Raw genomic sequence first — 19,201 nt, forward strand, 5'->3', positions numbered from 1 at the left:
AGTTGCGGTAGGAATTTTCTGCATCTTTGGCAAATCTGCCTCTGCCGGTGGGTCAGGATTTCTGGCCTTTTCATCACTTCTTCCACCTGTGGCTCTTCAGCCTTATCATCTCTAGCTTCGGCTGGCCCGACTGTAGGTACCTTCGGCACTACAATCGGCTCTTCAGCACTCTGCATAATCGGAGCAGCTTGCATTGCTTCGGTAGTTGAAGAGGCTCCTTCGCCAAATTCAGGCACCACAGTCGGTTCAATATAACGCGGCCGATGGGTCAGAACCATCACCTTTTTGCTCTTCGGCTCAGCTGGGGTGGCCGAAGTGGCAATCTTTCTCTTTTTCCCTTGCCCTCGTAGTGGGTAGTGGTAATCAGGGTATACAAAGCCAATTGCATCAAATACCCTGTTAAATCTTTTCTTGCCCCGACCCCCAAAAGCTGTGGACAAAGCATTATCTTCGGCCTTGGAGTATGCCCCGAGTAGCTCATCACTGGTAGCTTCAACACATATCAGCCAGACATCATCTGGCTCATCAAACTTCTCCCTGAATCTAAAAGTATACTTTAATCGAACCAGACCACCTTCACTCGATTCAGCAACAGTATCCTTCAGCATTTCCCAATTCTCCACAAGTGTCCATACCCTGAAGGCTATGTGCTCTTGAATTAAATCCCTCGTGCCAATGAAGACGCACACAGTACTAAAGGCCTTTTGGCACGCTTCAACATCACTATCAATATTCACCTTCGGCCTTCGGAGGTCGAAGCGAGACCAGATGGGACGCTGGATAATTTCCTTGATGTCCTCCCTTTTCTTTAAATCATTTTAACGTAAAACCACTCCTCCATCCAGGCCCTGGGCCATCTTTTTTGGAATGTTGGCACTGGGTGGCTTGCATTGGGGCGAGCAATAAATCCATAACAACCGAAGTTGTTGTGGTACTGTTCTTTGCCAGTAGCCTTCGTCTCATATAAAAGCTCGTGCATACTGCAGAAGCACTTCGCGTTTGGCTCTAGCCCCTGGCTCCTTACAGCCCAGACAACAATTCCCATCCTAATTATAGCTTCGGGGTGATCTGATGAAGGAAAATCTAGTATATCTTCAGCACTTCAACCACAAACTTGCTCAAAGGGAACCGAAGACCATCCTTCAAGAAGCTTTGGTATATAACAACTTCGTTTTCCTCCATAGCAGGGGCAATGCTATCTCCTCCAACTCTAACAATAGACATGTCGCGAAAATATCTCCCCCTCATGGCGTCAACATGACTCTGTTTGATAGTCGACTTTCCGAAGATAGTATGGCTTGGGCGCCACGGCCGATCCTCAGAGTCTTCATCCCACTTTCCACGTCATAATTATCACTGTCACCAGAATCTTCGGATAAACCCTCCATGGTCTCCTTAGTAATTTTCTCTATATTTGTTTTTGCCATGGACTCAATAAATCCAGCAATGAAAGGATCTGCAACTTTTTTCTCTTCATACAGCTTCGTCTCCCCGACCGTTTTCTTCTCTTCAGTCATCTTCTTCTCTCCACTCATCTTCTTCTTTTCAAATTTGGAGCAAACGTGTCTTTAAACCGAAGCTCTAAAAACTCAAAAATCAGGCAAGAGCTAATGAGCAAGAGCTAAAAGTTTGAGAAAATAATGCAAATGGCAGAAATGGCGTATCAAATGCTGCCGCTATGGTTCATATTTATATGCCCAGTGCTTTGCAACTTGGTAGACCCCGTTTGTCATTGACTTTTGCTATTCTAGCAAAGGGAAGGTGTTTTTTCGAACCTTCGGCTTAAGGCCTTCGTTCACGTCGCAGTCTAAATTCGTTATTATAACAAATTAATACTACGAGGGGCTACTATTGGGGGCCTTCGTCTTCCGAAGGTCCTCAAAAACACGACTAACATGTTTACCAAGTATAATATATGTACAGGAACCTTCGGACATGGAATAAAGCTGTACATGAGATGAAGGGCACAGTTTAGGAGAAGGATGAACCAATGCCGAAGCTACCCGTGGAAAAGCTTCGGCTCGGCAGTGGAAAATGAAACCGACTTAGAAGGGAAAAAGTTGTCTAGTCCTCGATAGATTATCCCTAGGTCAATAGTAAATGTCAAGGGCATGAATGTAATTTCACATAGGCTGCGTCGTGTGCCTATAAATAGATGAACAGTGACATCGTACTGTTCATGCTGACTTGTATTCACTCGCTCGTCACACTTGGACTTTTGCCTTCTGTCAAGCCGAAGGTACAAATGTAATTCGATATTGTTCATGTTCATTCATGATGACATAATAAAGATATATTAATAATGTCATATGATTATTCATGTTATTTCTTATGTTTCATATGTTTCTTCTTTCATTAATATATACTGCGATGATGAAGGTACGTCCTTCATGACCTTCATCCGAAGATCATTATATCCTAAGGGAGATAATGCTTCGATTGACGAAGGACCTTAACCATTGAAATTTTGTGTTGCCTTGTTCTTAATTCATAGCATTTGATAACAAGTCCCCAACAATATGCAACAAATTCAAGGATTCTTTCTATGGTTTCATTTTACTAGGCTTACAGATATATAAAACAAAATAATTTCTCCATTATTTAGGAAAAAGAGAAGGAAAGCAAAGAAATGAGAGAGTAACACCTGAATTTGGTGAATATTAGGAAAGAAATTTTATACCCCCAAATTCAGGGTGTTACACTAGGCACCATTTTCCTTTGAAGAGGGGAGAAAGGTTTTTAATGGGGCCATAGGTTGTAATTCTTCATTTTTTTCTTGTGCAGCCCTGTGCAATACAAGGGCCAGCTTCCCCCACATGTAAAATGTAAAGGTCTGAGATTACACCATCAAGTGTAAAAGAGTATGAAAAAGCTTCAAAGTCATCCCTAAGGGGATGCAGAGCTAAAATGCCACCTAAGTCAAAGGTGAAGAAGCTCCAAAGTCGTTCCTAAGGGGATGTAGAGCTTAGCTCCAAAGTCGTCCCTAAGGGGATGCAGAGCTAAAATACCACCTAAGTAAAAGTTGAAGAAGCTCCAAAGTCGTTCCTAAGGGGATGCAGAGCTTAGCTCCAAAGTCGTTCCTAAGGGAATGCAGCTGAAATACCACCTAAGTAAAAGGTGAAGAGACTCCAAAGTCGTTCCTAAGGGGATGCAGAGTCTGGGTGTGAATTTGTGTGCGTTTTTATCTTCGGCATACAATTGCATACTTCATCACATCATTTTATGCATTCATACAAACATACATTAGACATCTATAGCTTCATCGCATCATGACATATCACATAAAGCATTAGCAAAGGGAGAAGGTTTCTGCTTTCAACGTGAAAATGTTTCTTTGTGAACAAAGATGCTTCATCGTGAACGAAGATGCTTCGTTATAAACGAAGATGTTTAACAGGAAAAGAAGGGAGAACGCTTCGTTATGTACGAGGGGGCATCTTTTGATTTTGGTCCAAAGGTGCTTCGATGTGAACGAAAAGAAGGGAAGGTGTTTTTCGCCTTCGGCTCAAAAAAGTGGGAGCATCAGTTTCATCCACAGCAAAGCAAACAACAGTAGGATAAAAGGTAATGCAACGTTACGAGGTATTCATAGATGTTTACAAATTTTTTATATTCCATCACAACTTTTCGCTGAATACAATGTTTTTCTTGTACAAAGAAGCCTAAAAGTGTTTTTTAGTCATTAGCACAAGAAAGAAAAGCTTCCGAAGCTTTCTTCAGATCTTCAGAGTAAACTTCGGTTCATCAACCTCTACCAAGATCACCCTAAAAATGACAAAGGCAAAGGTATTGAGAAATGTAACAAGGAAAAATCTGAAATAAAAACATGAAAGTAAAGAAAACTATCATACCTCGCCAAGCAAAGCTCGAGCTTCGTCTCCGGCAGCTTCTCGACCGCCCTTAGCCCAGATTTGAGTAATAAAAACTTATTGCCTATACTTCTGGCTTTAGCTAGAATATTAGCTAAGTCGGCCAGAGAAATAGCAAATGTAGGTTTGTTGACATCTCTCAAGTGTTTTCATCCAGTTTTTGCGAAGATGTTGGTCGTTCCCCGGGCGGCCACCAGCGCGTAGAAGTCCCCATGCCCTTCCATTACTTCGTCAAATTCATTAATTTCCTTTGGAATATCTTCGTCAGAGTAATTCTTTTCCCCTGATATTGCCCCAACTGAGTTGAAAATTTCGCGCAGGCGGGTGGAGCTTCGTGCCACGAAGCCTAAGCATGTCCCCCGAAGCGACACTAAAGCTTCAGATAATTTAGAACTCTTTTCTGCTTTGGCTTCGATCTTATTATTCAAGCTTCTGGCCTCGTGCTCATAACGATTTTTAGCTTCCTTTAATTCTAAATGTGCTTTTTCAAGCTCTTTATCCCGATTACAAATGCGAGCAGCCTGATCCGTGATCCGAAGTTGAGCTTCGGCCAGGTTTGTTTCCGCATTTTTAATCCAGGTTATTGACAACGAGTTCATTCTATAGTCATTCTATAGTTACTCTGCCAAAGAATTTCCGCATTTTTAATCTAGCTTCCTTTAATTCTCTGCCAATGAATTTTCAAGTTCTTTCACCCTTTTCTCCAGGTTATTGACAACGAGTTCATTCTTCTTATCTTCATCTTCTTGCTGAAGTTTCAAAGCTTTACTCAGCAATAAGCTCTGCCAAAAAAACAAAAGTTAGTCATAAAATCTGAAAGTTTAAAAATTTTAAAAGTCAAAGAGGCAGACATAAGAGTTTATACCATAAAATTTGACTAGAATAAGCTCCCAGTAATGTGTTGTCTTCTATAGTTACTGAGGTCCCGCTCAAGCTTCGAAAATCCAATAGTCTTTGATGAAGTATTAACAGTATTTGCTCCGGCCCGGTCAGGAATACACCCCAAAATCTCTTCGTCCACACCGCCAAAGAGCACAGATCCGGGCTTGTATCCGCCAGCAAGGGCGAATTCTTTCAATTCAGAAATATCTTCATCGGACAGTTCTTGGTCGCACAGGTGCTGTCAGTGCAACTCTATGTCCTCCGAAGCCTTATCAGTGGATACTTCGTCTATGTCTTTCTCGGGTGCCACATTAGATACAAGTCTATCAATCTCTGACATTGTGGTCCCGAGGTTCTCAGCTTCAGGTGTGGCTTCATTAGCTTCAGCTTCGGCAATATCTTCAGCATTAGCAGGCACAATATTTTTTTTCTGCCGAAGCCGAGTGCGGGGTCTTTTGGATGGCTTGCATTACGTCCATCATTCGCTGTTTCTTCTGACCCCCGGCATTTCCCTCGGTAGCCGAAGCAGTCTCCTTTCCTCCCGAGCGTTGTTCAAATCCCTTCCCCTTTGACTGCAATAGGTTAGTTAGATTTGACCCCAGGGGACTTAGTATTGCAAACGGGAAGGGTTCAGTCATTACCTTCAGTATTTCTGAAACATCGACAGAGGAAGACAGAGAAGGGTCCGCATTTTTTTTCTGGTACATCTTGTACCTTCATCCCTGCAGCAGCCATCCTAATAGGCTTTCGTTTTTTGGGAGCCGAATCCTTCGACTTCGCTAGAACTTTCTGCTTCTTAACAACCCTCTAATCTTCTTTGACGGACCGGATGGCCTGCCTTTTCAGAATACTCACAACCCTCTTTCTCTTTGCTCCCCCAACCCCTTCGTCAAGCATGTCGTAATCTGGATATTCAAAGTTAAGAGCATCCATCACCCGATTCAACCTTCGTTTTTCACGGGTGCCGAAGGCAGCTGTCATCAATGGATCCTCTTTCTTTGTGTATTTCCCAAGAATTTCATTGCACATTGTTTCTATTAGCTCCAACCATTTATTGTAGGGTTTGCTGAATCTTTTTTGGAATTTAAACTGATAAGGAAGTCATACAAGTTCATACTTTTTCCCTTCTTCCCTTATGTTCGGCATTCCCCACCCACCAGAAGTTGGAAACGTTCTGTTTGACAAATATTCTTAAACCAAGTCCCTAGTGCTAATATGTTCTGTCACGACTCTAAATTCCACTTCGGCCAGTTGGCATGGGGACCCCAACTGCATGTTGCACAAGGGTCGAGTCATGCTGAAGCTTAATTTTAAGGGACTCATCACCATACTCATAAGCTTCTCCCTCTTCTTCTCGTTAGCCTTCACGTAAAACCATTCATTTGTTCACCCGGTCGCCCACTTAGTGTGGTAACCAATCACGAGAGCCTTGGTGTCCCTTCGGTATGCAAAGTTGTAGCACCCAAAGTTCTTGTGCACACCATCAGCCCTAGCCTTCCTCTGATAATGGAGTTCGTGCACCTAACAAAACCCTTCAGCATTGGCACTCTTTCCTTGACTTCGAGGAGCCCAAATATACACACTAAGTCTAACTATGGCATTGGGGGTCAGCTGATGTAGGTAAATTTCGAACTTCTTCAGAACCTCACCGATCATCTCCAAAAGGGGGAACCGAAGTTCTGCCCTGAACAAGCTTTTGAAGACTACGATTTCGTCATCTTTTGTCTCTGGAATCACCTCTTCCCAGCAAAACGAACCAGTCCATCATCATTCTCTCCAAAGTATCCTAGTTTTTTCATTAAAATTAGATCCTCTGCCTTAACTGTGGATTTCCTGAATTCAATATGGTTGGGTTTGCTCGGGCTTAGAATGCCATCATCATTCTCATTTTCGTTTTCACTATCAGCTTCGGCGATGGTCGGTTCAGTTTTGACATCAACAACATCTTCTGTTGGAATTAGTTCTTTCTCTTCTTGCACAACCAACCTAGAACGCTTCATCGTCTCTAAATTGGGGGCTGTCTCAGAAGTTCCGGCCTCTTCTCCTTCGCGCGCCACTCTAGCAGTAGATGTCACTCTAGCCATTTAGTTTTCAGTCTTTGACAGACGAAGTTAAACTTAAACGATGAAACATTTGTTCGAAGTGTAAGCAGCGAGTTCATAGAAAGCAGCAAGCTTCAGCTTCAGTAAAAATTTTCAGCAGCACAATGGTGCAATAGCAATGAATGTTGTGGTAACTTCTCATCAACTCGTCTGTTTATATAGCCCCGTAGGTGAAGAAGACAAACCACCAAAATGCGCGTACTGGCTGATCGGTGGACCAGTAAGTGTTGTGAATTTTATATTCATTTTTTAATAACAAGCTCAGGGAAGATGTTTTTCGGACCTTCGACAACCGGAAGCCTTCATATTTTTCGCGAATCGAGCTCGTTATGAAAAACAATCTAGCACCGCGAAGGGGCTACTGTTGGGGGCCTTACTCTTCCGAAGGTCCTCAAAAACACGACTAACCATTTATTTCTAGCATAATGTCGAGTATTACAGGAGCTTCGTCATGAACAAAGGCTCACGATGGGAGTCTTCTTCTCCGCCGAAGGTCTTTAAGACGAAGATATAGCCTAAAACACGACTAACAATGAATGCCGAAGCTATAGCCGAAGAGCTTCGACTTAAAGTAGTGTCGAAGATCAAGCATGATGCTGAGCCAAAGATGAAAAGACTAGCTAGTCCCTAATGATTTATGTTACAATTATGAACACATGTTAAGGTCATAAATGTATTTTTACCCGGGCTGCGTCTCATGCCTATAAATAGGTGAACAGTACCACCGTACTGTTCACGCTGGATTGTAATCACCCTCGCGTCAACACCTTCGAATAAGCCGAAGGTATCAATGTACTATAAATCTTATTAATATCCATATGTTTATCATGAAATAAATATATGAATCGATATATGAATGGATAATATTTATCATCTCTATGAATTGTTATTCTTGCGAATGGTGCATTCTTCATGACCTTTGTTTGAAGATCATTATATTCAAAAGGAGATGATGCTTCGGAGGGCGAAGGTCCCTAATTTTTAACAATTGTGTTGCCTTGTTCTTGATTCACAACATTTGAGAACAAGAGACCAACAGTGAAGTTTATGCTCAAAGGAAGATAGAAATCGTAGTAAGGTAAATGGACAAGAGACACATAGATTTTTATCTCATGGTTCGGTCAAGCGTAATATGCCTGCCTACTCCATGTTGTGGTGTCCCAATGGACGAGAGTTGCACTCAACCCCTCTCAAGTGATCCAAATATCAAACCACCGTTCTTCCTTATATCACAAATCTAGTTTTGTGAGGAATCTTTATAAGTTGGAGCCTCTCACACCTTACACAAGATGATCACAATCCAAATCAGAGTAAGGGAGGGAGTAGAGTATGCACACAAGAGCATAATCGTAGTAACACACGCACAAATGCAAAGAATAAAGCGCAACAAAAAAGCAACATAGTAACAACATTGAAAATGTGCTCAAATCTCTCTCAAACACTTTGAAGGCGTGGTCGCAGAGTTGTAGTGTGCTCTAGGAATGCTTGATGTCCTGGTAGGGCACCTAGAGGCATCTTTTATAGCCTCAAGGAGCCAAGGAGTTGTTGCTCCTTCATTTGGAAGGCGCATATTGCCTTATGTATGCGGGCGCACCCGACTGCCCAGTGGCGAACCGAACATGTCTGGTGCTCCTTCCAGCCTATTGTCTAATGATGTGGCTAGCTATCACACCCATTTTTGGAAGGCAAACCAGATGTGAACCATATACGTGCCAGGATCAGAACTCACATACACAACGATTATATAAATGACTCATCATAGCACAATGCTTCGAATAATAATAAAGAGTAAGTAATAATATTACAGACTAGAGTCATTTACATTATATAAATCAAAGTGCACATAATAGAAATGTAGCCAACATAAATAAACCCACCACTGACAGCTGACTAAGGGAGGTCGCTCGCCTAATCCTCGAACTCGTCAAAGTCCTAGAACTTCTGGAGATCCGCCTCGAGGTCTTCTTCTTTACCTGAGCACAGATGGACCAAAGGCAACTTGGTGTATTGTTAAAGCAAGGGTGAGTACAATCAACATACTCAGCAAATGACCTGTTTGGATGAGGTGGACTAGTTTTATGTTGGGTTAGGATCAAACTAGTTGCTTTTAGTCTGTCAAGTATTTATTATTAGTAGATGCCAAATTTTAGCAATAACCAACCCGTGGATCATTTCCTCATCAAGGAACATCATTATCATCATCATAACCAAATCCATAAATAGAACCATAGCACCTAAAATCATCTGTATCTTTAATCAATGGAGCTCCCAAGGCCGAACTTAACTATGAGCACGACTGATATATCAGTTTCATTCCTCTGCAGAGGTCGCACACTTTACCCATTATTCATGATTCCCTTTTTGTTCGGGGCTCTAGCCTCCCCATTGATCATTTCCAAGGTGATCCTGCAGGGTTTCACTATGTAGCTTTTACAAAGATTCCCAGAGGTCATAGTCGCCTGTTAGGTTTCTCCAATTTGATAAACACAATACCTCTCCCCACAGGAAGGGTGACTAACAAAAGCAACACGAAAGAACCTCAGCACCTAGCCTCGGTAGACTACACTGTTTTCCTGGGTGGTCATCCAACGAACAGGTCCTTACGAAGAGGTACTCGGGAAACAGCCCGAGTCTCCTTTAGTGTCACAAGTTCATCATCACATGCAGAATAAAAACATCGTATCATAATTGTATCTCATCATGCTCATTGATTAAAGTAGCTCACTAGCATAAAGTTAACCATAATAACCCAAAAGATAATCAAGGACAAGGTAAATAAAAAGTTAGTGAAAGGGAAATAGGGTTAACCATTTCCCACAAATAATTTTGGTGGTTGAATGCCCAACACAAATATATGGACTAACTAGTTTGCTCTAGAATGAATGTTCTACATGTGCATAAAGGTTCAACACAAACCAATAATATTCAAGTTAGGGATCCAAATTCAAAGGAGCAAAGAAACTTGAGTGTGATGAGGAACGGCGCACCGGACTATCCGGTGTGCCACCTGACAGTGTCCGGTGCACCAGGACCGTACAACTCAAACCAGCCACTCTCGAATTTCTTCAGGCGCGCTCCGCTATAATTCACCGGACTGTCCGGTGTGCTAGCGAAGCAACGGCTATCCAGCGCAACGGTCGACTGCAAAAGCCGCTGACAGCGCAAACAGTGCGCGCCAGAAGTCAGAGCAGAAGTCAGCGGCACACCGGACAATGTCCGATGCCACAAAAGGACAAAACCTCCAACGGTCGACTGCTCCCGAACCCTAATGATTGGGTGACGTGGCGTCGCACCGGACAGTCTACAGGACCTGTCCGGTGGCGCACTGGACTGTCTGGTGCGCCCATCGACAACAGCCTTCCCCAACGGCTTGTTGGTGGTTGAGGGATATAAATACCCCCAACCACCACAACTCCAAGCATCCAAGTTTTCTAAAGTTTTCATTCAATACAAGAGCTAGTGCATTCACTCCAAAACACAAATCAAAAGATCAAAGCCTATCCAAGTCCCCAAAATCATTCCAACCACCTAGTGACTTGAGAGAGTGTTTGTTCGTGTTCTTTGCGCTCTTGTTGCTTGGATCACTTTCTTCCTTCCTTATTCTTGTTCCCAAGAGACTTGTAATCAAAGCAAGAGACACCAAGTGTGTGGTGGTCCTTGTAGGGTCTAAGTGACCCGTTTGATTAAGGAGAAAGCTCACTCGGTCTCAGTGATCGTTTGAGAGAGGGAAAGGGTTGAAAGAGACCCGGTCTTTATGACCACCTCAACGGGGACTATGTTCTTTAGAACCAAACCTCGGTAAAATAAATCACCGTGTTCATCCGCTTTATTTCTTGGTTGATTCGTTTTTCCCCTCTCTACCGGACTTGATTTAAGTTCTAACGCTAACCCTGGCTTGTAGTGTGTATTTAAAGTTGTAAATTTCAGATTACGCCTATTCACCCCCTCTAGGCGACTTTCAGTTAGTCAATCCTTAGGTTTCAATTATGTAATGTGGGGAAATGAATAATCATGTAAATATAACATAAATAGGTCAGAGGACACTTGTCTTCACCAAACAGATGCTCAGGGTCTTCAACCTTGTATAACTCGAGGAGTTGGTTCGCTTGGTCGTCGAAGCTTGACCGCCGGATCACTGAGGCTCAAAAATGGATCACATTCTGTTCGCGACATGCAACAAACACGAACAGGCACAAGCAAACAAACACATATATATAATAACATCACACCATATAAGAGAAAACATTCAATATAAAATAGAGATCGCTTCTATGGCCATGCGAGGAAAAGAAACACAACAGTGGGAGCTAAGGTCGAGAAGTTATCACGTTTACTCTAAACAAGTATTAGTTAGAACATTTCATTCGACATAATCTTATTAATTGACATTTATCAAATGTAAACTAAAACAACTACATAGTTTTGACTAACTTACTATTTAGTAGTTGACGATTAACAAATAGTTAATTAACTGACATGAGTAATTATAAACAAATAGTTTAATTTCGCGCACGGACAATGCGCGTTATGCGCGAACGACACGCGAAAACACCGTGTGCAACACATGCAAATGACGCGTGACGGCGCATGAACAACATGCGCTACACACGGAAATGATGCGTGAATCTCCGTGCTGACAGCACATGAACGACGGGCGGCACCGCGAGCGCAACACACGTGAACAACGAGTAGACATGCAAGAATCGCTAACAGATATCACATTTATACTAAACAATTATTAATGAAAAGTATTTAAGTCAATATTAACCATGTCAATATTTATTTATAAAAGCGCAAGTTGCAAACTATAAATTAGATTTAATTGGAACACAATCTGAACGAAGTGAATCGGATTTAAAACGCAAGAGATGTCGCATTTTTAGTTAATCGCAGATTAACGACGATGTGGTGGATTTATATTGGATAAAAACAAACCACACAGAGGGCCACATGTGGGCACGACCACAAAAGATTAGAGGAGATGGGATCAAGTGTGGTTGTCTTCAACCTCTCATCTCCTCTCTATATTCTCTCACGCTCATAAAATAGAATGGGGAGGGAGGAGAAATCCATCGTGGGGAGGCCGATGGGGGCGAGGCTGGGTGACGCAGGGGCTTCAACAGCTGCCCTTCTCGACCATGCCTAGCCTGCGTCTGTAGAGCAGCTCACTGGCTGGCAGGGGCCAGGGCTGGCTGCCCCTAGGGGGCCTCGCCTGTGCTAGTCAAGGCGCAGGGGCGCCGCGTAGGTTGCCCGGGCTAGCACTTAGATGAACATTGTTAGCAACTAAAACAATTGACTAAGTGCTAGAGTCATACCTTTCCAACTTCATTTCAATAAGATTTGCAATATATGTAAACTCAAGCCCAAAAGTACTTTTCTCTACAAAATGAGTTAGAACCCAAACACAAGTACTAGAAACATTGTAAAGGACCTATGCAACATATTTAAAAGTGCAAACCTCACACTTATACCATTTTCCACAAAGTTGTATATTTGGGACCATGTTTGTGCTCTTTTGGACTTGACATCTTCAATTTGCCTTCTATTACACATGTGCTTATACTCATACAAAGATGGTTAGTTCAAAGTGGTGTGTTGAGCGGTTAATCACCAAAACACTTATAAATGGCCCAAAGGCACATTTCCCTTTCACTTCCTCCGCATGTAATCCCCACGATACTTAAATTCTCCCCACAACTAGATTCTCAAAAAAGCTCGTAAGAAAAAACCTAAAACAAACAAGTCCTATATCATGTTACAATAAGTTGAGCCTTATTAACCTCTATTTACATTCTGTAGTTGACTTTTTAAAAGCTATCATACTATAGTAGGTTTAGAAAACCTATAGGCTGTTCGCTTAGGATTAAAGTCAGTTGTTTAGGCTCCTTTAGTTGCAATCCATAGAGACAAAATATTGTAGATTGCAAAAACCTTTTGTTTGTTAGAATCTAGATAACAAATATATGCTGGAAAAATGTAAGAAAATGTCAAACCACCTAATCTTGATCATCTTAGCCATTTAAATAAGCAGGATGTTGGTACTTGATTTCAATTCCTCTAAAGGTATCGAATATCAAGGCATCACAAGTTAAATGTAAAGACCTTCGTCCCTCGATGCAACACTTCTTTGGAGTGTTAGAACAAAGGACGAAGGTTTTTAAAGAGAAATACAATGAGATAATATGAAAAAGACAATGTAGAGTTGTATATGAAACTCATCTCATATGCCTTGACATTTTATTCCATCTCTTCTAATATAATACAAACTTTACAAGCATACCTCCGGCTCCTGGACACAAGATGGCACGAAGGTTCTTCGAAGGCTAAGTAGCACAAAGTTATGGCCCTTAAAAAGGTATCTTATACAGTGCATTGTTCACCTATTTATTGGTAAGATGAACCACCTTCATACAAAATTATAATCATGTCCCTCAAGGTTTTACACACATTGTTTACAAATGAGGTCAGGCCACAATGTATATTTCTCCATTTCGGCTACGCAGGTTTAGGCCCCCATTATTTGGAAGCTTCTCCTCTGACTTGTATTCATAGTTCTTCTTTGTTACCTAAGCTACTGACTTCGGTTAGCATCTTTGCCCCTTGCGCGCACAAGTGAAGCTTCCTTACATGTTGCTTCGACCGAAGGTCAGACTCGTCTGCCAATAGAAATGTACCTGAAACACACTTGTTTGTGCCAAAGCGAAAGTTGAATAAGGATCTTCGCTATAATAGGCCCCCAACAGTAGCCCCTTGCGGGATGAGTTCGTTCCTTCGTAACGAGCTTAGATCGAAAAAATAGAATTGGGAGGCATTGTGCCGAAGATCCGAAAAACACCTTCCCAAAGCTCGTTATGAAGAACATAGATCAATTTAATGAAAACAAGTGATCTATGAGTTAAATTGGTAGGGAGAAGCTTAAGGTAATGCGAGAGAACGTAGTTTCTTTCGTCTCTTGGGGTTTGCGTGAAATTTGGGATTGCAGTCACGGTGTTGTTCTAGTCACGATGTTGTTCTCGGAAGATAAATTTGTAGTGGCTCCCATTGACCCCTCTCGTCGCCTCACGGGTCCTTCATATTACAAACGAATACAATTATACCTTAGGAGACAAAGGTAGCAGGACATGAGATAATGGACCTTCAGACACAGAGCCAGTCTCTATGCATGGGCACTGTTCACCTATCTATAGGGACAACTCGGTATACAACTCAGTTTAAAATTACAATCATAACCTCAAGTTCTATACATATGACTAAAAAATTGCCATGGACATCATCGCCATTTCTTCCGAAGCAGTAGTGGACGTGCTGACTTCCTTTGTTTTCAAATGGTATACATTGATCTTGGACAATAAACTTCCACTGAATACTTGAACCAAAGCTTTCCTTCGTTTTTTCTCATCTATGTTGAAGTCCTTTGGCAAAACACAAGTTAGTTATTCATGGAACATGTTGTAAAATATTTAGTATTATTTAGCTTTGAGGACCTTCGGCAGAGACATTCCCCCAACGGGAACTATTTAGAAAAGGTTGACATAAGTACCCCTTGTTCATAGTGGCTAAGTGGATGAGTTGCATGGTAACTTTGTCGTGTGGGTAAAGAACCACCCCTTGTTGATACCATCGGATATATTGTAGTGCTCATAGTTATCAGCAAGGATTCATGGATCAATTCGAATTGTCGTGCTCACGGTTATGAGCAATGCTTAATACCATCGGATATATTGTAGTGTCGTGATTTACTTTGAGTCATAAAATTGGTAAAATGCATGTTACTTGTGGTTATGAATATTGTCGTCACCTTTGTTAATATGGTTCTTGATAAACTAAAATTTCATGGGTTAGGAGCAACAAGTAAGGCGTTGTTCGTTTGTCCAGGAATGAACCAGGAATCATTCCAGCCGATCAAAACTTATATAAATTAGAGAAACAAACCGGCTATGAATTGTTTCATGCCTCCGTTCCGGAAGAAACGAACGGCCCCTAAAAGCAACTAGATGATATAGCTTGTATCACCCCTTCATTCTCAAAGCTAAGGACTTATCTTAGTTGGCTTGTATGCAAAGAACTACTTAACCCTTAAAGCTTTACCTTGCTACTTCCATATGTAGGGCTGAAAAAACTCGAGCCTCACGGGTTAACTCGGGCTTAGAGAGGCTGGCGAGTATAAATAAGCCCGAACCAAACCTAATTTTGTGACTTGCTCAAACAACGAGCCGAGACTGAACGAGCTCGAGCCGGCTCGCAAGCCGGCCTAATGATATGGTGCCATATTGTTAGACTATTACATTATTATGTTTGATTTATTTTCTTATTTTTATGGACTCTCTACTAGACATAGTTTAAAAATATGTTGTTGGATTTTTAGCTCATATTTTTTTTATTTTATATACAATAAAATATACAATTTATACTCTAAATATGATTTAGTGTAGTGGCTCATTCGAGTTTGAACGAGTCATATCTTTTAGCTCGCAAAGCGAGCTGGGATTCATCGCGCCGATCTCATCTCATTTCCGGCTCTAGTTGACCCTCCAACGGGAGATGGTGGTGGCAACTGGTGCCGGCGCGGAGACCAGCTGGACTAGTCGAGAGCATTAAAAAATGAATGTCCCAGTGAATATGAGACACAAATAACATGTAGATATACACTCAATTTCCTTTCTTTTTTTTTTGAACCATACAATCATGAAAATCGACAACGAAAAATCGTGAACCTTGGAAAATACGTACTTTTTTAGAGCTAGTTTGAAAACTCAAACCCACTTCAAGATTGAAGGGGATTGGAGAGTAAATTAGTTTATTTTCAACTCATTCTCTCCAATCTCTAAGAGGATTTGAGGTTTCTAAAGTAGCCCTTAAGCGAGTATGTAGTGTAGAGAAAATTAAGAAAACAATGCACCTCAAGGAAATTGGCCACAAGTAACCAAAATTTTCTCCTCTATATAATTCCAGCCCCCTATGTTCCGATTTGGTCGCTACTGAAAATTCAAAATTAGGAACTAAGCATGATCCTCACGGTTCCAATTTGATCGCTTCTGAAAATTCAAAATTAGGCACTGAGCATGACCCTCACGGTAAGAAGTAACAATGACAATGCTTCTGAAAAGCATAACCAGAAGGGTATGAATTTGGGACTGTATGGACATGCAAGTCATTGTGCACTTGTCTTCACGCAATAGTCAAATCAGCCACTGAAAAGAAAAAGCCTTCTCTTCTGTAGAACTATGCCACTTGCCAGCACGCGGAAAACTCAGAGTGCTAGAGAAGAGGAGCACCATCAAAACTTCCACAACCAATTGTCTTTATAGAGCATGGAATAGTCACAGGCAAAGACCCATGAGCGTGGGGTAGCCAATTGTCGTAAATGACCAGTTCAAAGTTGCTTAGTCTTATGAAGGTTCTGGTGACCCAACCACTATCGTGTCAAGTCAACGAAGATTCATGAAACAAAGAGATGCTTAAGTTCGCCATCAGACGCAGGAACTGAGGGCCAAACCAAAAGAACTGATGGCAGCTCCCCTTCTCTTGCCTTTGATCCTGCTGCTGTCGTCTACTCCTCCTCTTCAAGCCCAACAGAACATCACCCAAGGTTCCTCCTTGACGCCCCAAGGGCCTACCACCTCTTGGCACTCTCCATCTGGCGACTTTGCGTTTGGCTTCCAGCCCATCGACGGTAACACCTCTGTCTACTTGCTGGCCATCTGGTTCAACAAGATAGGCAACCTTACGGTGACTTGGTATGCCAAGACCAGCGATCAGGATCCAGTGCCGGTGCAAGTTTCATCCGGCTCACGCCTCCAGCTCAACTCCAATGGGGCGCTCTCGCTGCAGGACTCCACCGGCACAGAGGTATGGAGTCCCCAAGTTGTGGGCGCATCCTACGCTGCCATGCTCGATTCTGGAAACTTTGTACTGGCTGCTGCAGATGGCTCTACCAGATGGGAGAGCTTCAAATACCCTACAGATACCATCCTGCCCACTCAGGTGCTTACCCCTGGAATGAGCCTCCGCAGTCGGATCATCCCCACAGACTATTCCAATGGCCGGTTCCTCCTTGACCTGCAAAGTACTGGTGTGTCTCTTTATACCGTTGCTGTGCCCTCTGGTTACAAATATGATCCGTATTGGTCCATGGATGTGAACACCACAGATTTGGTGTTCAATGCGACTGGTGCGATATATATCGGCAACAATACTGAAATCACATCTTGGGTGATCAGCTCCATAGCAGACTACTACCTTCGTGCCACACTAGACCCAGATGGCGTTTTCCGACAATATATGTACCCAAAGAAGGACAACAACCAGAGTAATCAGGCATGGTCAGCAGTGGACTTCAAGCCCCCAAATATCTGCGGAGCACAGCTGACAAAGATTGGAAGCGGTATTTGCGGTTTTAACAGTTATTGCTTATGGAACGGCGCAAACAACCAGAGTACCTGCAAGTGCCCAGATCAGTACTCATTTATTGATGGCGAGAGGAAGTATAAAGGCTGCAAACCAGACTTCCAGCCACAAAGTTGCGACTTGGATGAAGCGGCAATCATGACGCAGTTTATGTTGATGCCGACGAGCCTTGTTGATTGGCCACTATCTGACTATGAGCAGTATACCTCCATAACTAAGGATCAGTGTCAGAAACTCTGTCTGACAGATTGTTTCTGTGCCGTTGCTGTGTTCCATAGCGAAGACAATACATGTTGGAAGAAGAAGATGCCGTTGTCAAACGGCAATATGGCGGATAATGTGCAGAGGACAGTTTATATCAAGGTACGAAAGAACAATGGCACACAGTCTGAGATCACTGATCCCAACAAATGGAAGAAAGACAAGAAGAATTGGATCATTGGAAGTTCATTGTTTTTGGGAAGCTCTGTCTTGGTGAACATTCTGCTGATTTCTATAATACTCCTTGGTAGTTACTGTACCATCACGATAAAGCAAGTCCCAGCTATGCAGTCATCAAACAATATAGGATTGCCCCTCAAAGCCTTCACTTATACTGAGCTTGAGAAGGCAACCGGTGGTTTCCAGAAAGTGATTGGCACTGGTGCTTCTGGTATTGTGTACAAGGGCCAGCTACAAGATGATCTCAGCACCCACATTGCTGTCAAAAAAATCGACAAGCTTGCGCATGAAACAGAAAAGGAGTTCACCAGTGAAGTCCAAACTATTGGACGGACACACCACAAGAACTTAGTCAGGTTGCTAGGATTCTGCAATGAAGGAAAAGAAAGACTATTAGTGTATGAATTCATGACCAATGGATCACTCAACAGATTTCTATTTGGTGATGCCAAGCTTCAGTGGAGTATTCGAGCTCAGCTTGTTCTCGGGGTGGCAAGGGGGCTGGTATATTTACATGAGGAATGCAGCACACAGATTATCCATTGTGACATAAAGTCCCAAAACATCCTTCTCGATGACAATTTCACAGCAAAGATCTCAGACTTTGGCTTAGCCAAACTGCTCCGAACCAACCAGACACAAACAAATACAGGCATTCGGGGTACCCGAGGATATGTTGCTCCTGAGTGGTTTAAGAACATCGGTATCACTGCCAAGGTGGATGTTTATAGCTTTGGGGTCATCCTGTTGGAGCTTGTCTGTTGTCGACGGAATGTTGAATTGGAGGCCGCAGAGGAGGATCAAAAAATACTGACTGACTGGGCAAACGACTGTTATAGATATGGCAGAATTGATTTTCTGGTGAAGGGTGATGAAGAAGCAATTTCTGATTTGAAGAACGTGGAAAGGTTTGTTGCAGTGGCATTGTGGTGTCTACAGGAGGACCCAACTATGAGACCTACAATGCTGAAGGTGACACAAATGCTTGGTGAAGCAGCTGTAGTCCCCAGCCCTCCTGATCCTACTTCCTTTGTCAGTACACTTGCATAGCATCACTCCTGCATATTGCCATTAGTATATGTATGAACCAACAAAATGGTGTGGGAAATTAGGTATAGCTATCTAATGAAAATTACCTATGCTGATACTATAGTGTTGTTCATATGTACCGTAAGGCCGTGCTCAGCAAAGCGTGTATATGACCGCATAAAACACTGTTTTGCACTCTGTTTACAGAGTGGAGTTTGAAATAGAGAGTGAGATAGAGGGTAGGATAGAAAGGCTGACGGCCTAAAGAGCAGAGCAGTACTGTTTGCAGCCATAACAAACTGTAGTAAATATTAGGAAGGCTTAATCTTCCCAACTTGAATGTTTCTTTCCTTAAATTAAATTATTTTCTAAGAACAAATTAGGACTAGTTTGGTGACAAGGGAATTGGAGGGGATTGAGGGGGAGGAAATTAGATAGCCAGAGATTTCCTACCTCCTTAGGGCTGGTTTG

At 42.4% G+C, this 19,201-nt stretch overlaps 1 protein-coding gene across 1 annotated transcript; it reads left to right on the plus strand.

Annotated features, from left to right (window-relative positions):
* Positions 1 to 16,282: 16,282 nt before the first annotated feature.
* On the plus strand, positions 16,283 to 18,848 carry LOC103639215 (G-type lectin S-receptor-like serine/threonine-protein kinase LECRK4). The gene has a single exon (XM_008661990.3). It carries the CDS (start codon positions 16,361 to 16,363, stop codon positions 18,749 to 18,751), a length of 2,391 nt encoding a protein of 796 aa, XP_008660212.2. The 5' UTR covers positions 16,283 to 16,360; the 3' UTR covers positions 18,752 to 18,848.
* The last annotated feature ends 353 nt before the right edge of the window (positions 18,849 to 19,201 follow it).

This window comes from Zea mays, chromosome 1 (genome assembly GCF_902167145.1).
Source record: "Zea mays cultivar B73 chromosome 1, Zm-B73-REFERENCE-NAM-5.0, whole genome shotgun sequence".
Taxonomy (NCBI): Eukaryota; Viridiplantae; Streptophyta; class Magnoliopsida; order Poales; family Poaceae; genus Zea; species Zea mays.